Source organism: Erpetoichthys calabaricus, chromosome 2 (genome assembly GCF_900747795.2).
Source record: "Erpetoichthys calabaricus chromosome 2, fErpCal1.3, whole genome shotgun sequence".
NCBI classification, from domain to species: domain Eukaryota; kingdom Metazoa; phylum Chordata; class Cladistia; order Polypteriformes; family Polypteridae; genus Erpetoichthys; species Erpetoichthys calabaricus.
Genome location: NC_041395.2, coordinates 92027519 through 92048899, shown reverse-complemented (window position 1 = coordinate 92048899; position 21381 = coordinate 92027519). Strand labels below are relative to the sequence as shown.

Sequence of the window (21381 nt, the reverse complement as noted above, 5' to 3'; positions counted from 1 at the left end):
AAGTTAATGTAGCACATTAAATGCTTTGTGTTAAGTGTTCCCCGAACCCATTGTTAATCGCTACGCGCTTCTTAAACTGACTTCCTCTTGCAGCAAGAGCAGGCGCTGGCAGCACACAGAACTCATTAATTTCATGATTTTCATTGGATTAAGAGGCAGCGATCGCCGCACAGAATACATTCACTTCATGATATCCCTGCTCTCTGAAAATATAGAATGCTAAGATAATTTTTCGTGATGAAATGCATTAAAGCAGGTATTAAACATGCACGGTAGTGTGGCAGTAGTGCTGCTCCCTCGCAGTAAGGGGTCCCCAGGTGTATGTTCAGTGTAAAGAACTTTATGGCAGTTGTGACGAGGCTCCAAAAACTGGATGTATGAATAGGTATCGCACAGGTTTAACGTAAATATTGTGTAAATGTTGGGTTCGTGATCTGGTGGTCGAAGACACGAACACAGAATTCAATGGATGTTCTTCTGAGCGGGCTTTCTTTATTGCAAGCGTGCTGTCTGTCTGACGTACCAAACCCGCAGTTACTATCCTTCCTTTTTCTTTCTCTTCATAACCAATCGCCACAAGATAAACATCCTTGTGAAATTAAAACTAGTTATAAACTTAGACCATGGAGTGTTCAGAACTTTAAAAAAAAAATCTTTGTTATACGTTTAATTATGCCGTCCATTCAGGGTTGCGCCCATCCCAGCAAGCATTGTGTGCAAGTCAGGAGGAAATCCTGAACGTGGCGCCAGCACATCGCAGGGTGAATACAAGCAACACATGCACTAGCAGGGTTAATATAGCATAACAAAACCTGCCATCCTACATGACTTTGAAAGGAAACTGAAGCATGCCGAGTAAACCCACCAGAAAAACATGCAAATTCAAAGCAGGGAACACCCGGGACCCCATTGCTATGAGGCAGCAGTGCAACCTCCACGCCACCGTGCTCCCAATGATTAATACATGCTTTAATGCATTTCATCATGAAAATTATATCAAGTATTTATCTTAGCATTCTAAATGTTCAGGGAACAGGAATATCATGAAATTAATGACTTCTGTGTGCTGCCAGCGCCTCCTCTTGTTGCAACTGAGGAAGTCAGTTTAAGAAGCAGTAGTGATTAACATGGCTCCGGGAACACTTAACACAAAGCATTTAATGTGCTACATAACTTATGACGGGGTTTGAGAAAATCTAGTAAATTATATATTCATTTTAAGATGAAGTTTAGTTTACGATGTTCTACTTTAATAACAAATTACGAGACAACATGTTGACTTTAATCTCGACAAATGGCGAAAATAAAGTAGAAATGTCGACTTTATTCTCGTCATAAGCATCAAGATTAAAGTGGAAATGTCAAGAATAAAGTCAACATGTCGTCACACTATATTACACAGTATTGAAAAAAATAAAACAAGTGCAATTTGGCTTGCGGTATTATCCAGTAGTATAGAAACAGTATTCACACATTTGAACATAATGGTCCACATCCAACCTTTTAAATCTAAAGTATCTCCAGACAACAGACGTGACTCCTTTTTCCAGCAAAAGTTCTTCTGCGTCATCATGTTCAACTTTATTGTCTGCTACAGCTTCAGTTTCGGAATGTTCTCTGTTCATTTTCACCGCGCAATACCTCCACTAACACATGTACTCCATTGTATGCTTGTTTAGCGGTGTAGCAGTGAAAAAGGTCTCCCTTAAACAGTTTCCCGCTGCGCCATGTTCTGAACGTTGTTTAGGCAATTTAAACCGGTGCTGTGGTATAAGAAAAATCCATATCGTAACAAAAATAAGAACGGTTTTCGGTATGAACTGGTATACCACCCAGCACTACTATAAAGTTTGAGTTTGAGCTTTTGACAAGAATCATATCCAGATGGGAATCATGCCTCGCACAAAAGAGCTGTCTGAAGAGCTACGATCGAGGATTGTTAATCTACATAAGGCTGGAAAGGGTTACAAAGTCATCTCAAAGATTTTAGATATTCATCAGTCTACTGTTAGGCAAGTTGTCTATAAATGGAGACAATGTGGTATTGTGGCTACTCTGCCTAGAAGTGGGTGCACCCTGCCAAGATGATCGCAACAGCACAACGCAAAGTCAGCAATGAGGTAAAGAAGAACCCTAGAGTGACAGCAAAGGACTTGAAGAAGTCATTAGAACTGGCTAACATCTCTGTTCATGAGTCAACTATACACAAAACATCGCAGGACACCAAAAAGGAAGCCACTGCTATCAAAAAAGAATATTGCTAAATGCCTGAAGTTTGCGAAAGAGCACTTGGACACTCCACAACGGTACTGGGAAAATGTTTTGTGGAGTGATGAAACCAATATTGAACTATTTGGGAGGAACAAGCAGAACTTCATTTGGCGTAAAAAGGGCAGTGCATCTCAATATCAAAACATCATCCCTACAGTAAAATATGGTGGAGGGAACATCATGATTTGGGCCTGCTTTGCTGCATTAGGGCCTGGACAGCTTGCCATCACTGAGGGGAAAATGAATTCACAAGTTTATCAACAAATTCTCCAGGATAATGTGAGGGTGTCTGTCCGTCAACTTCAGCTCAGAAGAGGCTGGCTGATGCAACAGGACAAAGACCCCAAACATCGCAGCAAATCCACAGCACAATGGCTTCAGAAGAACAAACTCCACCTTTTGGAGTGGCCCAGTCAGAGCTCAGATCTCAATCCTATTGAGATGCTGTGGAACGACTTGAAGAGAGCCATACACAGAAGACAACCAAAGAAGAGTTAAGGCAGTTCTGCAGGGAAGAATGGGCTAAAATTCCCCGATGATCAGACGATGTGCAGGTCTGATCTGCAGTTACAGGAAGCGCCTGGTTGAGGTCATTGCTGCCAAAGGAGGGTTAACCAGTTATTAAATCCCAAGGTTCAGTTACTTTTTCCACTACTACAGTGAACGTTGAATGCGTTTGTAAAATAATGATAAGAAAGAGTAGAATTTTTTGTGTGCCATTGGCTTAAGCTCATTGTGTATATCAGTACCTGTGGCTTAGATGAAGATCAGATCACTTTTTATGACCAATTCATGCAGTAAACCAGATAATTCCAAAGGGTTCACATACTTTTTACTTTGACTGTAAGTATCTTATTCCACATTCAAGTTTGAATTGAGTTTTAATGTACCTGTTATGCATAAACTGGAAACTTTAACAAAAAAGTGAATAAATACAAGAAAAAATCTGAAAAGGCACACTCATATGGTAAAAGCAATAAAATAAGACAGCAATGTACACAACTGAGCCAGTATAAAGTAAAATGTATGATATTTGAATATCCCAATTTTATAGAATAACTGTGATAGCAGGAAGCCTAACACTGCACCCCCTACCCCTCTATTAACACACAACAGGGTGGTAAAAAGGTTTATTAAACTGCCTGGCCTGTAATGATGCTGTACCATCTATCCCACAGTAAAAGTATTAACATTAATTTCTTTTGAAAAGTTCAACTTTTTAGACTTACGTTGTACCGGAAAATTTAAACAGCCTCCTTGGAAGGTCCACTGTACAAATACAAACATTCAGCAAGTCTGACATTGCAAAAACGTCATTATTAATTTTGTAAGAAGAAAATATATATAATTTTTTATTATATATAATTTTCAATTATCAGATTCATCTTATAAAATCTAAAATGGTAAATCATGTATTACTAGTCTATTTGTGTTGTGAATTAAACATTCACATGCCTCCAGCTTCAACTGAGGAGTGTTTAAAATGGTTTAAATTCCTCAAATCATGCATCTCCAGTTAACCTGAGATGACTCTCTGTCACACTCTCTCTCTCTATCTGTGTCAATTGTTAACTTTTAAAAGCCTTTATTTTACACTTTTGCCAGTGCACTGCTGTTTTTACTGTGAATTAAATTAATAAACTCTCACATGCAGTCTCACTATAACCCAATTAGCATGTACCCAGAAAAAGCATCAAGTATGTGCATGTACATATTTAACATCTGTGTAAAATCATGTTGAAAGCCATCAAGAATTTGAACGTTTTCTCCAAACCGCAGTCAAAAAGTCAGATCCTGGGCTTTAGACAAGACACTTGCTTTGTGTCTGCAATAATAGAGATTCTTGTTTGATGATACTGATGTGATGACTCCACAGCTGTATTTGTCAAGGTTAAACTAGCACTAAGACTAAGCTAAGTGCTTTTTCCTGTAATGTTTGTGTGTTTGTCGTCCACTACCTGGTTTGTTTGGGTGTTAGCCTAGCATTAAGCTCGAATTAAACAGAACCTAGATTTTAAAAAGAGAATGTGGTGAACTTAGGCTTTAGGCAAACAGTATGCCTGGAAGGGCATAGGGTGGAGAGCAAAGACCCAAATGACAGAATTCAAAGTAGGGAAATCACAATCCTGCATTAAGCCTATTACAAACTGGAGATATGTGCTAAATGTTAGGTCCTTTTGCCATCTCACAAAAACCTGACAATCAATGAGGTTATTTAAGTCAAGTAATTAGTGGGGATGAGTGAGAATTGGACAATTCTCTAATAACTCCGAGGTGATTGGTAGATATGAAGAGCCCCAACAAATCACCTCAAAACGAGCCCCTAGAAAGGGACATGTGTTGATAGCTAGGGAGCTGATCATTGTTGGGTATTCAGACACTGGTCTGCTCCAGAGACAGTTTCATATGATCTGCTATCTTCTGGGTGCACTGGTAGGAGATATGTCTGAAAGGATGGACAGGTTCTAGGCTGAAGTGATGATGTATCCAGCTGTCATTGTCCATGTTGGAGGTGCAGAACTGACAAAAAGGTCTTTTTTGATGTTCTGCATGTGCTAGGTGCCAGTCCAGGACAGGCTGAGACTATACAATGGGGGTAAAAGCTTGGTGTAGGACAGAAGGGCATAGGTTTATTGGACATTGAGACTATAACTGGAACAAATGGGCTTTGTTCTGCTGAGACAGGTTAGATTTGAATAGAAGGAGCACCAATGTATTAGGGAAGCTTATGAGTAGGTTAGTTGAGGACTGTTTAAAATTGGGAAAGGAGGGGAAGAAGGTTTAGAACAGGCCATGTTTAGAACTTCACAAAAAGGGACAGGCAACAGTCATGTCATGTCACTTTCTAAGCTACTTAATCCAGACAGGATTGCAGGGAGGGCTGGAGCCTATACCAATTAGTATAGGGCATAAGGCAGGGACAAACCCTGGATAAGGTGCAATATACCACATAACTTTCCAAGTTATGTTCCACTTTAATTAGGCCAAAGTAAAGTAATTAATACATTAAACCCTCTGGAGACTGAAGCTAAAATGAGCATCTCTGATGATTCAGGCTATGCTCTGACACTTTTGCAAATTTCAGCAAATTTTAAAATAATAATTCCAAACTCAGCTACAATAATATGCATATAATTAGTGGATCAGGATCATATTCACTTTTACAATTGCTCCAAAAGTAAAAAAAATGTTAAAAACAAATGTTCTCATAAGAAAAGCTCTTAAAAGCTCAGAAAGGCAAAAACTTGCTAAAAACATTCTACTGACACTAATCTTTGTCAAGACAAGCTGACAATGGGCAGAGAAGTAGTGTCTATCTGCTGAATATGTAATAGGCGTGGTCTATTCTCACCTAAGAAGAAAACAAAGCAGGAAAACTGTCATGCTCCTGTTCACTTCACTCTTACATATTCTGCGAGAGAGTGGAGCAATGAAAGCTGGCTGGAACCTCAGAAAAAATTAAAGCACTGTACATCTTCTATTGAATTCAACATGGAAAGGTGAATAGCTTCTCATTGTGCTCTGATTATACCATATAAGCTAAGTATGACAGCATAATGGTCAAAATATGCAATTTCCAGCAGAATTAACTGCTGGAAAAATAGCCAGATAATCATTGTCATTGCTTGGCCGGGCAATATGTGATGAAGAGAAGGGAAGCCTCTGTGCACAATGCCATTTTTGCCTGAACCAAATCAAGCGCACATAACAAAGCTTGTTATGCTATGTAAATTTTATGAATAGTATTCTGAAGTGAATTAGCTGCAGAGATGTGTGCATTCACCACGCATAATGATCAGCATGCCAGCATGGGTGTTATACTCTACAGCAGTGCTTTTCAACCTTTAAGGTGTCGCAACCCCCAAAATGAGGTGAATCAAGAACGACCTTCAGAACAGACCACCTTGATGAATCAAGCACAACTGTCAGTGGTTTCGCCCTTGGTAAATCGAGTGCTATTGTTAGGGCTTGAGGGTTACCACTGCTGAATTTTTACTGTAATTTTTGTCTTCTTTTCTTAATTTTAAAAATCACATGTTTTTGAACAAATGGTACATCTAAAAGAGTACACTTTAAGGGTTTTGACTGTTTTTATGATAAACAAGCATTGAGTTTTTAATGGAAGTAGAAGGCAAAGTGTTCCTAAACCTGCTTGATGCAGCAGTCTCCACAGGGTTAAAAATAGCTTGTCTTAATGTTAAGAATACTAATCTTAATACATAATTCGCCTGCCTCCTCACTCACTCACTCACTCACTCACTCACTCACTCACTCACTCACTCACTCACTCACTCACTCACGTCCATCCGAAGCCGAATGCGCAGTCGCCTTCTGCGCAGCTGCCTGAAAAACCTTACGAGACCGACATCCAACCCCAACATCACGGCAGGCGGCGGATTTACGGCCGCAAAAATTCAAAGAGAAAGGTGACTTCGATTAAAGCTCTAGAGGCCTGAAAGGCGATTTCGACTACAGCTCCAGGCCTAATTACACATTCTGATGCAATTACGCATTCATTCAATACACCTATATCAGGTTTGTGGTGCTTATACTTATTACTATTCCATATTGTACTGGAACATTCATCATTCAATATTATACTATAGGCCTGGAAAATTCATCAACTAACTGTACAAGCCTGTACAGTAATGAGTAAAGCGGACTATAATCATTACAAAACAACTTCTTCGTTACTTATCATTTGTTCTTCATGCACTGCTGACACAAACTCGTGCCCGTTTCATCTTACGTTGTCGAAACGGGCTCTTTGTCTAGTAATAAAATAAATGAGATGGATTTAAATGTAACCACACATAGCCACACATAGCTATGATATATTAGGAATAACAAACACCTGATTGATGCACATTATTCATGAAAGACAGGCTGAACTGAAAAGACTGGGTAGTCGCCATTTATGCAAAACAGGATTTGAATGCATGTCTTCTTCAATTAGATGGTGAGCCATAGCTTTGTGATGATCTCTCTTAATTTAATTAGAAAGCACTGAAGACTGAGGTCTTATAGACCCCTAATGATGACAATATTATCAATATACATCTGTTTAACAATATTAAAAAGTCAAAAGTTAAAAAGGCTTAATTACTCAAATATTATCTAGGCTACAAGTAGCTGAGCACAAGAAAAAGAGTTTTGAGATATAACCTACGACTCTTATTAACAGTACGTTAAAGCACCAATGCAGGGGAAGGCTTGTCTAGTAGCATTCTGTAATAACCAAATAGGATTTAGCGGATACATGTGATTGAGCAATTACTAGTACCTATAATATAATAAATTTCACAATGTTTTTCGGACAGTGCATATTCAAAAACTAAAACACTTAAGTTTAGTAGGTTAAATTTTATACAGATATGGCAAAACAAAGTAATTTGGGAAGCTATTAAGTGACAGCACAGTTGAGAATGAGCAAAAGAGGCATAAAAGATGAATATGAACCCCAGTCAAGGGAGGAATCCTGGCTGAAACATACCAAGTACCAGTTAACATTCATCCTTGAATGCTTGAGGAAGTTAGTGAGCACATCTATAAACACTTGGCACAAATTTGTTTAAAAATCTCTGCACACTTGTGACATTCCTAAAAACTGAAAGGTAGCAAATATTACCTGTTGTATAAGATGGGAGATTGGGCTGATACAAGTACTATAAGTATAGGCCAATAAGCTTAATGTGCATCAAAAGTAAACTAATGGAAGCAATTATTAATGAAAAGATCTAGCAGCACATGTCAAGAACAAAGGTGTTAAATACTTAACATGGGTTGAGATGGTGAAAGTCATTTTTCACTAATATGCTAGAATTATATGAATATGAGCAAAATCATACAATAAAAGAAATGCCTGCTATTATTGTATTTCAGAAACCTTTTGGTAAGACACCAAATAAGAGGTTAGTGGTCAAACTAAATCAAACTAAAAAGAAATTGGAATTCAAAATACAGTGAGTAGGTTGGTATAAATTGGCTCAAACACAGGATACAAAGGGTTATGATGAGAAGATTTTTATTTTCTACAATTAGATTGTGCTCTTTTTAATAAATTTAAACAACCTGGTCAATGTAAACAAGAGGTTGGTTAAGTCTGCAAATGATACCAAACTAGGTTGAAAGACAGATCATGTAGAAACAGCTAAACTGATATAGAAGAATTTGGATAGCATACAGGGTAGGACAGTTTTGTAGTACATGAAATTTAATTTAATTACATGTAAGGTATTACATACAGAAAGAAGACAAATTACATTTAAGTACTCAAAAGGTCTGAAACTTGAAAGCACACATTATGATAATGATCTAGGAGTCATAGCAGAGTCATCACTACATGGAAATAGTGTACAGAAGCTATCATGAAGCTAACAGGATGCTAAGTTATATAACACAAAGTGTGGCGTACAAGTCAAGGATGGTTATCCTTAAGATATATAATGTACTAGCAAGGCTTCACCTGGAGACACTGTATATAGTTTTGGTCTCCATTTTACAAAAAATACATATCAGCACTACATGTGAGGAGAGACTGATGGCCAAATGGCCTATATACATGTGGTGCATAATCTTGTGGGCAGTGTTTAGAATAACTGGGAACCATTTAATCCACATTTTCATGAAAAAACAAATATATATTTTATCATCACTGTTTGCATGCATTTTATAAGTCAGAACAAATGCGTGAACAAGCAAAATACTTCTAACTTAAATAAAGAAGAAGCTTTCTGGATTGATTATATACTCCCAACTTATACTTTCAAATCAGTCTTACAACAGTGGGGAATCAGCTGAAATATGATAAGGAACTGACTTTACCCAAAAATAAGAAAATCATGTACTGCAAATAAACTGCAAAATCAGCTACTCGATTGATTGGTAGCAGCGTAGCATATTTGGACTTGCTATAAACATATCTTGTGACTGGCAATTAAGGGTGGCGATCTTACTTCTGCCAAAACTTTACTGCAAAGACACGTGAATTAATAGCAACAGAGAATACATTAGAGTTGTACTATTTACAAATAGCTAGTTTGTAAGCAAGTAAAGGAGACACCCTTAAAGTTGCAATAACAAAGAGACAGAGAATGCATCTACAACATGTGAACTAAAATGAATCTAAACAAATCTTAAATAATCAATACAGTGTGTACTATTTTTAAATCTACAGAATGAAAAATAAGGAGCCTATTCTTAATAAAGAAAGAATTTAATCAGGAACTAAGCTTTTTACAAAAAATACATTTTATTTCCTTCATCTAATTTTTATTTGTGAAATTTCTTCTGATAAAAATAGAAAAGAAAAATCCAGTTTATTATCAGAAGGCAATGAATAGGAAGAAAGTGTAGTTATCTGCAATTTCTAAATTATGTTTTTATCATTACATTTTATGTTAAAGTTTATAAAGATATAATATAAAAGGACTCAAATGTTTTCCGAAATTAGGTGGAAAGGAAGGTGGCTGATGATCACAGGCTAGTTACTGAAATGATTCTATTAAAGCTTGATGATCATAGTTGTTTAAAAGCATCTTGTTTTAGTGATGTCTATTTCAAGACATTCTGAATTTCAAATACATTTTAATGTCTATTACAGTCTGAATAGATTATACTTTATTGATAATTCTTAATGTCTCAAATCAGGCTTATGATGATATGTAACATTACAAAAGTTTTCAGATCATTTTGTACATTATTTTCGGTAATAGTATTTTTGGATGAATATCAATTACACCTATCATTTAAACAGGTTACTTTTTGTACAATTATAGGTTTTCATCATTATTATTTAGCAGACATCTTTATGAACAGTTGCTTACAAAAAAATTGAAATATATGAAACATTGGTAAGTCAATGGTTGAAACACACTGTTAACAAAGTTAGGAAGAAATCAAAAGATTCATAGCAATACAGTTAGCCCTAAGGCCAGATAAAACTAGGAGTCTAATCTCTGATGGATGACCCTGGCGCAGTTACAGTGCTGATGTAACATGTTGGGTGGCAGAGAATGGGTGCATGGTGATGTAGAGGGCTAAAACGACTGAGATGTTATAAGGTGTTTTGTAGTACCTGGGTGTTGTACCGTGTTAGCCATTATGAATGTAGTGAAAAGTCAAGCAAAATGACACATTTTATTGGCTAACTAAAAAGATTACAATATGCAAGCTTTCAAGGCAACTCAGGCCCCTTCTTCAGGCAAGATGCCCCTTGCCTGAAGAAGGGGCCTGAGTTGCCATGAAAGCTTGCATATTGTAATCTTTTTAGTTAGCCAATAAAAGGTGTCATTTTGCTTGACTTTTCACTAAGGTGTTTTGTGAACGAGTGTGTATTGGTGTTTTCAAAATGCAGTTTACTTAACACTTGCACAGAAGTACTGGCATGTTTGTTCCTATTCTAATCAGCCAAAGTTTACTTGTGTCAAGTATAAAGTTGGAAAAGTACATTTTACTTTCAATTGTAGTTATTTAAGTTAGGATTTCTTACCAGTACTGAGAATTAATTTTTTGTTTAAAATCAGTTTGATGTTCTAAAACAGTGGTTCTCAACCTTTTTGGCCTCTGGATAATGAAACACACTTTCCTTGTGCATTTTCTTAATGTAGTACACAATCTATGTGGGGTGGTCTTGTTTCTCTTGTTTCGAGTGTGTAGACAGAGTAGCATGGGGTGACCCACAGATTGAGAAACACCAATTTAAAGAATGTATGAAAGTTCAATAAGTAATTAATTTGACAACAAGAAGTTGCATGTACCTCAGAGGTACTATGCATGTACTCTCCAAGAATTTTAATTCAACATGTGAATATATTTGAAAGAAAAGAGTTTTAATATAAACAATTTTGAAATTTAATAAATGATTAAAGCGTCAGAAATATTCTACTCAATAAGTGACAAATCTTTGATCAGAATACATAAAGAACATTGTGCTGTTAATATAAGAAATCTGCTTTATTGCTACAATCATCTATAATTAATTAAATCACTTTAGCAAGTGGACCTCTATTAGGGTTTTTGAAAAGAAAAGGACATTATCACACACAAGACACCTTGATTCTTAAATTAAATCTTACCTTGTGAACTAAAAGTGTTGTTCATGCCGATACCTAGGTGGGTCAAAGTGCTTGCTAAGTTTCCTGTACTGTTTCCACCACTCAGGTTAGGAAAAGAAGGCTCATCCGCATCCAGGGGAGTTGGAAGAGGTGATGGGAAATGTAGGCTAGTGAGGTCTGGTAAAGAACCTCCTGTGTTTAAGGCAGATGGGATATGGGGACTGCTGGGCTGCTGGTCTGGAGAGGGGAAAATACTGTAGAAAATAAGAAAACAAATATAGTAAAATTAATGGTAACTTCAAAACTCAGATAACAGTAAATCATCGATCTCTCCAGCAGTATCTTACTAGAATTTTGAAGTAATAAACAAAACAAAAAACTGTCAAACAACTAAACATCAGTTACAGTTAGGTCCATAAATATTTGGACAGAGACAACTTTTTTCTAATTTTGGTTCTGTACATTACCACAATGAATTTTAAATGAAACAACTCAGATAAAGTTGAAGTGCAGACTTTTAGCTTTAATTCAGTGGGGTGAACAAAACGATTGCATAAAAATGTGAGGCAACTAAAGCATTTTTTTAACACAATCACTTCATTTCAGGGGCTCAGAAGTAATTGGACAAATTAAATAACTGGAAATAAAATGTTCATTTCTAATACTTGGTTGAAAACCCTTTGCTGGCAATGACAGCCTGAAGTCTTGAACTCATGGACATCACCAGATGCTGGGTTTCCTCCTTATTAATGCTCTGCCAGGCCTTTACTGCAGCGGCTTTCAGTTGTTGTTTGTTTGTGGGCCTTTCTGTCTGAAGTTTAGTCTTCAAGTGAAATGCATGCTCAATTGGGTTAAGATCAGGTGACTGACTTGGCCATTCAAGAATTTTCCACTTCTTTGCTTTAATAAACTCCTGGGTTGCTTTGGCTGTATGTTTTGGGTCATTGTCCATCTGTATCATGAAACGCCGCCCAATCAATTTGACTGCATTTAGCTGGATTTGAGCAGACAGTATGTCTCTGAACATCTCAGAATTCATTCGGCAGCTTCTGTCCTGTGTCACATCATCAATAAACACTAGTGTCCCAGTGCCACTGGCAGCCATGCACTCCCAAGCCATCACACTGCCTCCACCGTGTTTTACAGATGAATGTGGTATGCTTTGGATAATGAGCTGTTCCACGCCTTCTCCATACTTTTTTCTTGCCATCATTCTGCTAGAGGTTGATCAGGGTTTCATCTGTCCAAAGAATGTTTTTCCAGAATTGTGCTGGCTTTTTAGATGTTCTTTAGCAAAGTCCAATCTAGCCTTTCTATTCTTGAGGCTTATGAGTGGCTTGTACCTTGCAGTGCACCCTCTGTATTTACTTTCATGCAGTCTTCTCTTTATGGTAGACTTGGATATTGATACGCCTAACCCCTGGAGAGTGTTGTTCAATTGGTTGGCTGTTGTGAAGGGGTTTCTCTTCACCATGGAAATGATTCTGCGATCATCCACCACTGTTGTCTTCCGTGGATGTCCAGGTCTTTTTGCGCTGCTGAGTTCACCAGTGCTTGCTTTCTTTTTCAGGATGTACCAAACTGTAGATTTTGCCACTCATAATATTGTAGCAATTTCTCGCATGGTTTTTTTCTGTTTTCGCAGCTTATGGATGGCTTCTTTCACCTGCATGGAGAGCTCCTTTGACCGCATGTTGTCTGTTCACAGCAAAATCTTCCACATGCAAGCACCACACCTCAAATCAACTCCAGGCCTTTTATCTGCTTAATTGATAATGATATAATGACGAACTTGCCCACACCTGCCCATGAAATAGCCTTTGAGTCAATTGTCCAATTACTTTTGAGCCCCTGAAATGAAGGGATTGTGTTAAAAAGATGTTTCAGTTGCCTCACCTTTTTATGCAATCGTTTTGTTCACCCCACTGAATTAAAGCTGAAAGTCTGCACTTCAACTGCATCTGAGTTGTTTCATTTAAAATTCATTGTGGTAATGTACAGAACCAAAATTAGAAAAAAGTTGTCTCTGTCCAAATATTTATGGACCTAACTGTAATTTAAAAATAAAAAATCTGACTTTCATTAAAAATCTTTCAAAATTACCTTCCTGCATCTTTATAATTTTGAACATACTATTGTGTCCTTTAAAGGAATTCTCCACCCAAAAATTATATTTTCTATATGTTACCCCAAGTGGTTTGTAGTGATGGCTAAGAAAATTTTTCCATCTCGTTTTCATAGAGCCCATAGCTGATAACATTTCTGAGAGAACGTGAGTCTACGGTGAGCAACACTGGACAACAACAAACAATACTAAAAACATCCATGTATCATCACACGATATCTCAGTTTTAACCTTCTTCACACTGCTGCTGGGAGATTCATTTTGCTCTTGCTCTAGACATGCTCCTTCTCTTGGCATGTCAGAGGACCGGGACTTTGCGAAGTGTGGATGGTCTCACTTGCAGAGGCACAATGGGTAGGGGTGAAGAGAAAGAGAGCAATGCTATCTCTATTTTTTCCCTCAAAGACAATCATTTTTTGACCACTATCATATCTTGTAAGTACGATGCTATCGTTATCTCTGACCATGCCCCTCTCATCACGGAGCTTAAATTACTACATCCTACACACTCATCTCAAAGCTGGTGTCTTAACCCCATGTCATTAGCTGATGACAACTGTACAGAGACAAACACTTCCTCAGAGGTCTTTGCAATCACAATTTAACCTCTTGACTGCTAAAGAAACTGAAGAGCTTATCTTTAAATCGTGACATCATTATTATGAACACAGAGAAAAGGCCAATAAGATCTCAGCCCAACAAATCCACAAGCAGGAAGTCCGTAATGCAATAACAGCAATTAACAGCATAGATGGAGATAAAATTATTGACCATAAAAATATAACTCGCAAATTTAAAGAGTACTATAAATCCTTATATTATACTCAGTTTAAAGAAAACATAATCTAATGAGTTTCTTGATTCATTAGAGGTACCGCAGCTAGATACTCTTAGTGCTGCGGAACTGGATAAACCTCTGATACTTATAGAATTACTAGATACTATACACTCACTTCAAAGTGAGTTGTAAGGGTGCAGCGGGCCCTTATGGCTACCCACTGGAATTTTATAAAAAAAATTTCAAATAAGTTAGTTCCACTATTATTAGCAATGTTTACAGAAGCTAAAGACAAAAAAATTATATCTCAAACTTTTCGCCAAGCATTAATTACCATCTTTCCTAAGAAGAACAAGGACCTACTACAATGTGCATCATACAGACCAATCTCTCTTTTGAATAACGATGTTAAGATACTCTCCAAAGTTCTAGCCAGAAGGACTGAGAAAATGCTTCCTTCTAATATATCACAAGACCAAACAGCATTTATTAAAGGCAAATTTAGGTTCAGCCCAAATATATGTGCATGGATCAAACTACATTATACTAGTCCAGAAGCCTCAGTTTGCATTAACAATATTATTTCAGATAACTTCAAACTAGAACGTGGTACTTAACAAGGATGCCCCTTATCACCGTTGCTTTTTGTAATCGCTATTGAACCGTTGGCTGTATAAACTTTAGAAATGCATCAGACAAAAAAGGGAACTTTCAGAGAAGGAGTTGAACAGAAAATATCACTATATGCAGATGATATGGAACTGTATATATCGGACCCAGAAAATTCTGTACCAACAGTCTAAAAATCATTAGCAGATTTTCAAAAGATATCTGGATTTAAAATCAATTTAAATAAAAGCGTGCTTTGTCCAGTGAATTCTATAGTATGTAATATCGGGCTGGACATTTATCTTAATAGATCAGTTTAAATATGATGGGGTAAATATTACACGTAAATATAAAGCTCTTTTTCAACAAACTTTTGATGTCTGCATGGAAAAAATTAAACAAGACATGACTAGATGGCCTACCCTTCACCTTACACTAGCAGGGAGAATCAACATTGTTAAGATTAACATCCTTCCCATGCTGCTCTTCCTATTTCAAAGCATCCCCATACACATTCACAAATCATTTTGTAAGAAATTAGATTCAATCGTTACTTTTTTTTTTGGAATTTGAAATATACACGCATCCAAAGGGCGACTCTACAACAACCTAAAGCAGAAGGGTGCATGGCACTACTCAACTTTCAATTTTATTACTGGGCAGCAAATATACAAGCTATAAAGACCTGGACATTGACACAAATTGAATATAAACATGCCTGCTCTGCAATAGAAATAATACCTTGCAGTACTTCTTTATATTCCCTGTTCTGTGCCCCAGTTAATACAAACTACTGTCATTACACTAAAAATCCAATTACGCTTTATTATGAAACCATTGTAGGAAGCACTTTAAGACAGAAAAGTTTTCATCTGTGGTACCTCTACATAACAAACATTTTCCACCCTCTCAAACATATACAAAACACTTAAGAGACTTGTAAATAGATAATGTCTTTGCATCCTACAAACAATTACGCTTCAAACGCAACTTCTCGTCAACACAATTCCTTTCACTACTTTCAAGTGAGAAACTTTGCTAAACAGAACCTGCCCAATTTTCCTCACCTTCCACCTTGTTCTATTCCAGGAGAATTATTTATCAGTCTTGAAAACTCAGATAGAATCTCTACAATTTATGAAAATATTTTAAAGTCTCTTCCTTTCAAAGACCCTGGAGTACATTGGGGAAATATTTCTCAATATTTCAGAAAAGGAGTGGAAGGCGGCCATGCACAGAAAACACGTGTGCTCCATATGTGCAAAGCATTCAGTCATGTAATTTAAAACTTTATCAAGAGCATTGATCTAATTTAATATTGTCCAAAATGTTTCCAGAGCAAGATTCAACCTGTGAACGTTGCAATCTAGCTCCAGCCTCACTGGGCCACATATTCTGGGCATGCACGATATTAACAAAATTTTGGACAAAAATCTTTGCATGCCTATCAGACAGCCTTGGTGTCACAATCACTCCTAATCCATTAACAGCTGTGTCTGGTGTACTCCCAGACGTCCTTAAAGTGGAGAAGGATAAGCAAACTGTAATTTCCTTTACTACACTACTAGCTCTTAGACTTATCTTGCTCAACTGGAAAAATCCCATCCCACCCCACCACTCTTAAGTCTATGGGTAACCAATGTTCTATACTACTTGAAACTGGAAAAAATAAAATTCTCACTTAGAGGATCAATTCAAAGTTTTAAAAAATATGGCAGGATCTAATCAATAACATTTGAGAATAAGCTTACATTTCCTGGAAAATTATCTTTTTTTTCTTGCTCCTTTTATAGAGTAGCTTCAGTTGCTGACTCCTCTCTCTTTCTCTTGGGTGGGGGTTAAATTGTACTTTGATTTGTTAAATTTGACTGTATGGAATGTTATGTGTTTGTAATTAAAATCAATCTATATATATATATATATATATATATATATATATATATATATATATATATATATATATATATACACACAGATATAGATAGATAGATAGATAGATAGATAGATAGATAGATAGATAGATAGATAGATAGATAGATAGATAGATAGATAGATAGATAGATAGATAGATAGATAGATACTTTATTAATCCCAAGGGGAAATTCACATACTCCAGCAGCAGCATACTGATACAAAAAAACAATATTAAAGAGTAATAAAAATGTAGGTAAAAACAGGCAATAACTTTGAATATATGTGTGTGTGTGTGTATGTGTATGTATATATATATATATATATATATATATATATATATATATATATATATATATGTGTGTACAAATTCATGAAAAAAAATTCACATTACTCATGCCATACAATACACGTCAAGTCATCCAGTCATACACTCATGAAATGCAAAATGTACAGTATGTCTTTTTTGCTAAAACATTGTTAAGTAAATACCGCTCAAAAGTAAATACCGCTCAATACCAGTCCAAAAGCAGGAAGACACTTCAAACAAAGTCATGCTTTTGAACTGAAGACTGGACTCTTGACCAAAGAATTTGGAGAAGAGGCAGGTCTTCAATTAAAGTGTCATCCCACATGAATGGGCTTCCCGTTTGTGAACTACTTTAATTTTTCAGAGGCATTTACTTAACCATATTCAAGTGTTTTACATGTAAGTATACATGGATGACTTAACATGTGGATTATGTGACATGAGATTTTTTCATGGACAGTTTTGATATTGTCTGCTATTGTCCAGTGTTGGCCATCATAGGCAACCATTCTGTCGGAAATGTTATCTCCGTGACAGTCACTACAAACTGCATGGGGTAAGTAAAATATTTAAAAAATATTTTTTGGTAAAAGTAAAAACCTAGCTTGTTTTAAAAATATCCAGATGAGATATTAGAATTATACATTTAGTAGGTTAAAACCTTGATGGACTAAATAGTCTACTGTCATTTCAATAACTGCGTTTGTTCTTAAGAAATCACTCACCTTCAAATAATAATATCTTTAAAAAGAGAAATGGACAGACTAGTTACGTCATTTTTCTATACTGATCCACACTAATTTGACATTCTTCTCAATTTTCAAAATCATTTACATTATTCCAAATGGATTATAACCACCCTCCAAACTTGTGTGACAAAACAAGGGATGCATTTAGAAACAGTTATTAGAAAACAAAAATAAATGCTGGGCATCTTTAATTTACCCCCTGATAAGGGCTTTTCAGTCCCTGTATGATCGGCGTCAGAGCTTGGCCCGCATTGCCAGCAGTAAGTCGAACCCATTTCCAGTGAGAGCTGGACTCCGCCAGGGCTGCCCTTTGTCACCGATTCTGTTCATAACTTTTATGGACAGAATTTCTAGGCGTAGCCAGGGCATTGAAGGGGTCCGGTTTGGTGGACTCAGGATTGGGTCACTGCTTTTTGCAGAGGATGTTGTCCTGTTTGCTTCATCAGGCCATGATCTTCAGCTCTCTCTGGATCGGTTCGCAGCTGAGTGTGAAGCGGCTGGGATGGGAATCAGCACCTCCAAATCCGAGACCATGGTCTTCAGCCGAAAAAGGGTGGAATGCCCTCTCAGGGTTGGGAGCGAGATCCTGCCCCAAGTGGCAGAGTTCAAGTATCTCGGGATCTTGTTCACGAGTGAGGGAAGAATGGAGCGTGAGATCGACAGGAGGATCCGTGCGCCATCCGCAGTGATGCGGGCTCTGCATCGGTCTGTTGTTGTGAGCTGAGCCACAAGGCAAAGCTCTCAATTTACCAGTCGATCTATGTTCCTACTCTCACCTATGGTCATGAGCTATGGGTAGTGACCGAAAGAACGAGATCGCGAATACAAGTGGCTGAAATGAGTTTCCTCCGCAGGGTGTCTGGGCTTTCCCTTAAAGATAGGGTGAGAAGCTCAGTCATCCGGGAGGGCCGCTGCTCCTCCGCATCGAGAGGAGTCAGATGAGGTGGCTCAGGCATCTGATCAGGATGCCTCCTGGACACCTCTCTGGTGAGGTGTTCCGGGCACGTCTAACCGGGAGGAGGCCCCGGGGAAGACCCAGGACACGCTGGAGGAACTATGTCGACTATGACGAACGCCTTGGGATTCTCCCGGAAGAGCTAGAAGAAGTGGCCGGGGAGAGGGAAGTCTGGGCATCTCTGCTCAAGCTGCTGCCCCGCGACCCAATCTCGGATAAGCGGAAGAGGATGGATGGATGGATCTTTAATTTAATGCATATTACATATTTTGTCAGCTATTTTGTGTCATTATTATATAATACTAGAAGCAGTACCCGGCATTGCATTGGTAAGTAATTTTAAGCTCCGGTCCACTTGTCCACTAGACTGGATTCAGTCTGTTCTTGTATTTCACTTGCTCTGAGCCATTCTTGTTCAAAAAATACAAAGGAAAGAAAAAAAACCCAAAAAGTACCACCAAGGTCAAAATTTTTAGGTGTGAACTATAAGAGTTGAATTTAAACCCTGGTCTAATGGGGCACCTAGCATGTTCTGAGTTTCATATTTTTATCTTCTGCAGTTATACTTAAAGGCTGAATGTGTTATTTTAATATTGACTATGATATAGGCATTTTTAGTTATTTTATAGCAAAAATATGTAAAGCTTAAGAGAAAAAGTCATATTTTAAGGCATAATCATTGTTGTATTTTAATGATTAGGCTAAGTTTCCTGTTGATGATCCCAGCTGGACTAAAAAGGAAAAGCCAATTGTCTAAGAGTCATTAAGAAATGGAATGAATGTACAAACACTTTGCATGTAGTGAACCTTTGGACACACATTTTAAAAGTCACATACTCCTAAGATGACAGGACTATCAATCAACCTAGTGGAACAGGGTAATTGTGGTTATTTAAAGTATCAACGTTTGTCATGTCAGTTAGCAAATGGGTGTAACCCATCATGTTAAAAGTTTTCTGATTATGTAATGAACTCCTCAGAATTCTGATCTAATCAATGAAGTATAAATATAGCGCAGAAGGCGCCCCTTTCTTTTTTAACACTTGCTAATAAGTTGCTTGCGCTGTAGGTGTTACCTCTTGCAAGACTTAGACAATAATTAAGAATGTTTGATGCCTTTCTCCTGCCTGTGTTTATTGTCTATTTGGGACAGCCAGCTGGGGGGGGTGGGGGTGGGGGGGTGCCAGGAGGGGGGTGGGTGCCCGTAAATTTCTTCCACAGAACATATATGCACCTACACACACTCAAGCAAAGATTTTGAGCTTTATATATTACTAGCCAACCCGCGGCGTACCATACACCGCATAATCAGGCCGCTTTTTTAATGATTTTTCAGCACAGGGAAAAAATTAACATTTGAAAAATCCGGAGGAAAGGGGAAGGACGCCCATTATGCCCCATCCGTCATGCTAGTCTGCTGATTTCTCGTTCAGTAACCTGTGAGTAGTGATGGGCGGAGTGAAGCCTCGCGAAGCATCAACACGTTTGAAGCAATTGTGTCGGAAATCGTATCGAAGCTTCGAAGCATTTGACACTCACCTCTCTCGTGACACCTCCTGGCCATTTTCATTAACGTTACAGAAACTTATGATACACTTTAATGACGTCTGTTAAAAGTCGTATTGCTTTTATTTTTTCGTAGCTACAGACTGACAACGAAGAGAAGGGTTCGACAGCAGCTTCTAGTGTCTGATGTCTAAAAAATATAAATATAACTAATGCCGACAGGCAAAATGCACTATACGATAGCAAGAGTTAAACAAAATAAGACGCCTCACCTCATGCATTCCCGGCTCTTTCAATTAGTATTTACTTTTGCACTGTATCATTATAATCGCTCCTGTTATTAGTATTATAATTAACCCTGATCTTTTCTTGAGATCACATTTAATAGCCTTAAATGTTTTGTTTGGTCTGTCTTAATTAAAACGGAGTAGACAGAAAATAAAGGTTTATCCCTGTACTTTGCCATGATATAGGTAAGCACATTTGAGAAAGAAAATGTGAAATCCTTAAATCACAGATGTCATTATTCGATCAAGTATTAAAATCTGCAGTGCTTTGAAAGCTCGACACAGTGTCGAAACCTTAGTATAGAATGGCCCATCACTACCTGTGAGTCACGTAGAGTTTTCATTGTTGTTTGCGATCCTGGCCGCTTTTCACGTACTGAATTGTTCGGGAGTCACAGTTGAGAAACAGTTTTTTAATGTCTTTTAAGCACAGGAGAAAAAATGAACATGTGGCCCGGTGCATTCTTTAACTGCCTTGTGGCGCTGTAGTAGTACGGCTGCTTTGCAGTAAGGAGACAGTGGAAGATTGTGGGTTCACTTCCCGGTTCGTCCCTGTGTGGATAGCAAATTATCCGCGACAAACAAACTGTTTTACACGCTGCAAACCAATCCGAGCCGCTTTTTCAATGTTTTTTAATCCTTCGAGTTGCTAATTAACTAACTAACACCCACCCACTCAGCTTGTGTGAAAAAAATGCACTCGTTCTTTCATCATTTTGTTGCAGCCTATCAAAGACTTGGTGATCATGTTTTGTAGACTCAATATATATTGGCTTTTCACTCAGCGTGAGGGCGCGCATTCATCTCGGATTATTACATCTTGC

The 21381-nt window shown here is 37.6% G+C and overlaps 1 protein-coding gene across 5 annotated transcripts in view; it reads right to left on the bottom strand.

Moving 5' to 3' along the window:
* The window catches only part of LOC114646118 (CREB-regulated transcription coactivator 2-like), a 365689-nt gene that overhangs the window by 62981 nt on the left and 281327 nt on the right, over positions 1 to 21381 (bottom strand). For all 5 annotated transcript variants that reach the window (XM_051922804.1, XM_051922805.1, XM_028794111.2 and 2 more), the window contains one exon: positions 11349 to 11581. In XM_051922804.1, coding sequence (XP_051778764.1) covers positions 11349 to 11581 — 233 coding nt within the window. The remainder of the gene's footprint in view (positions 1 to 11348; positions 11582 to 21381) is intronic.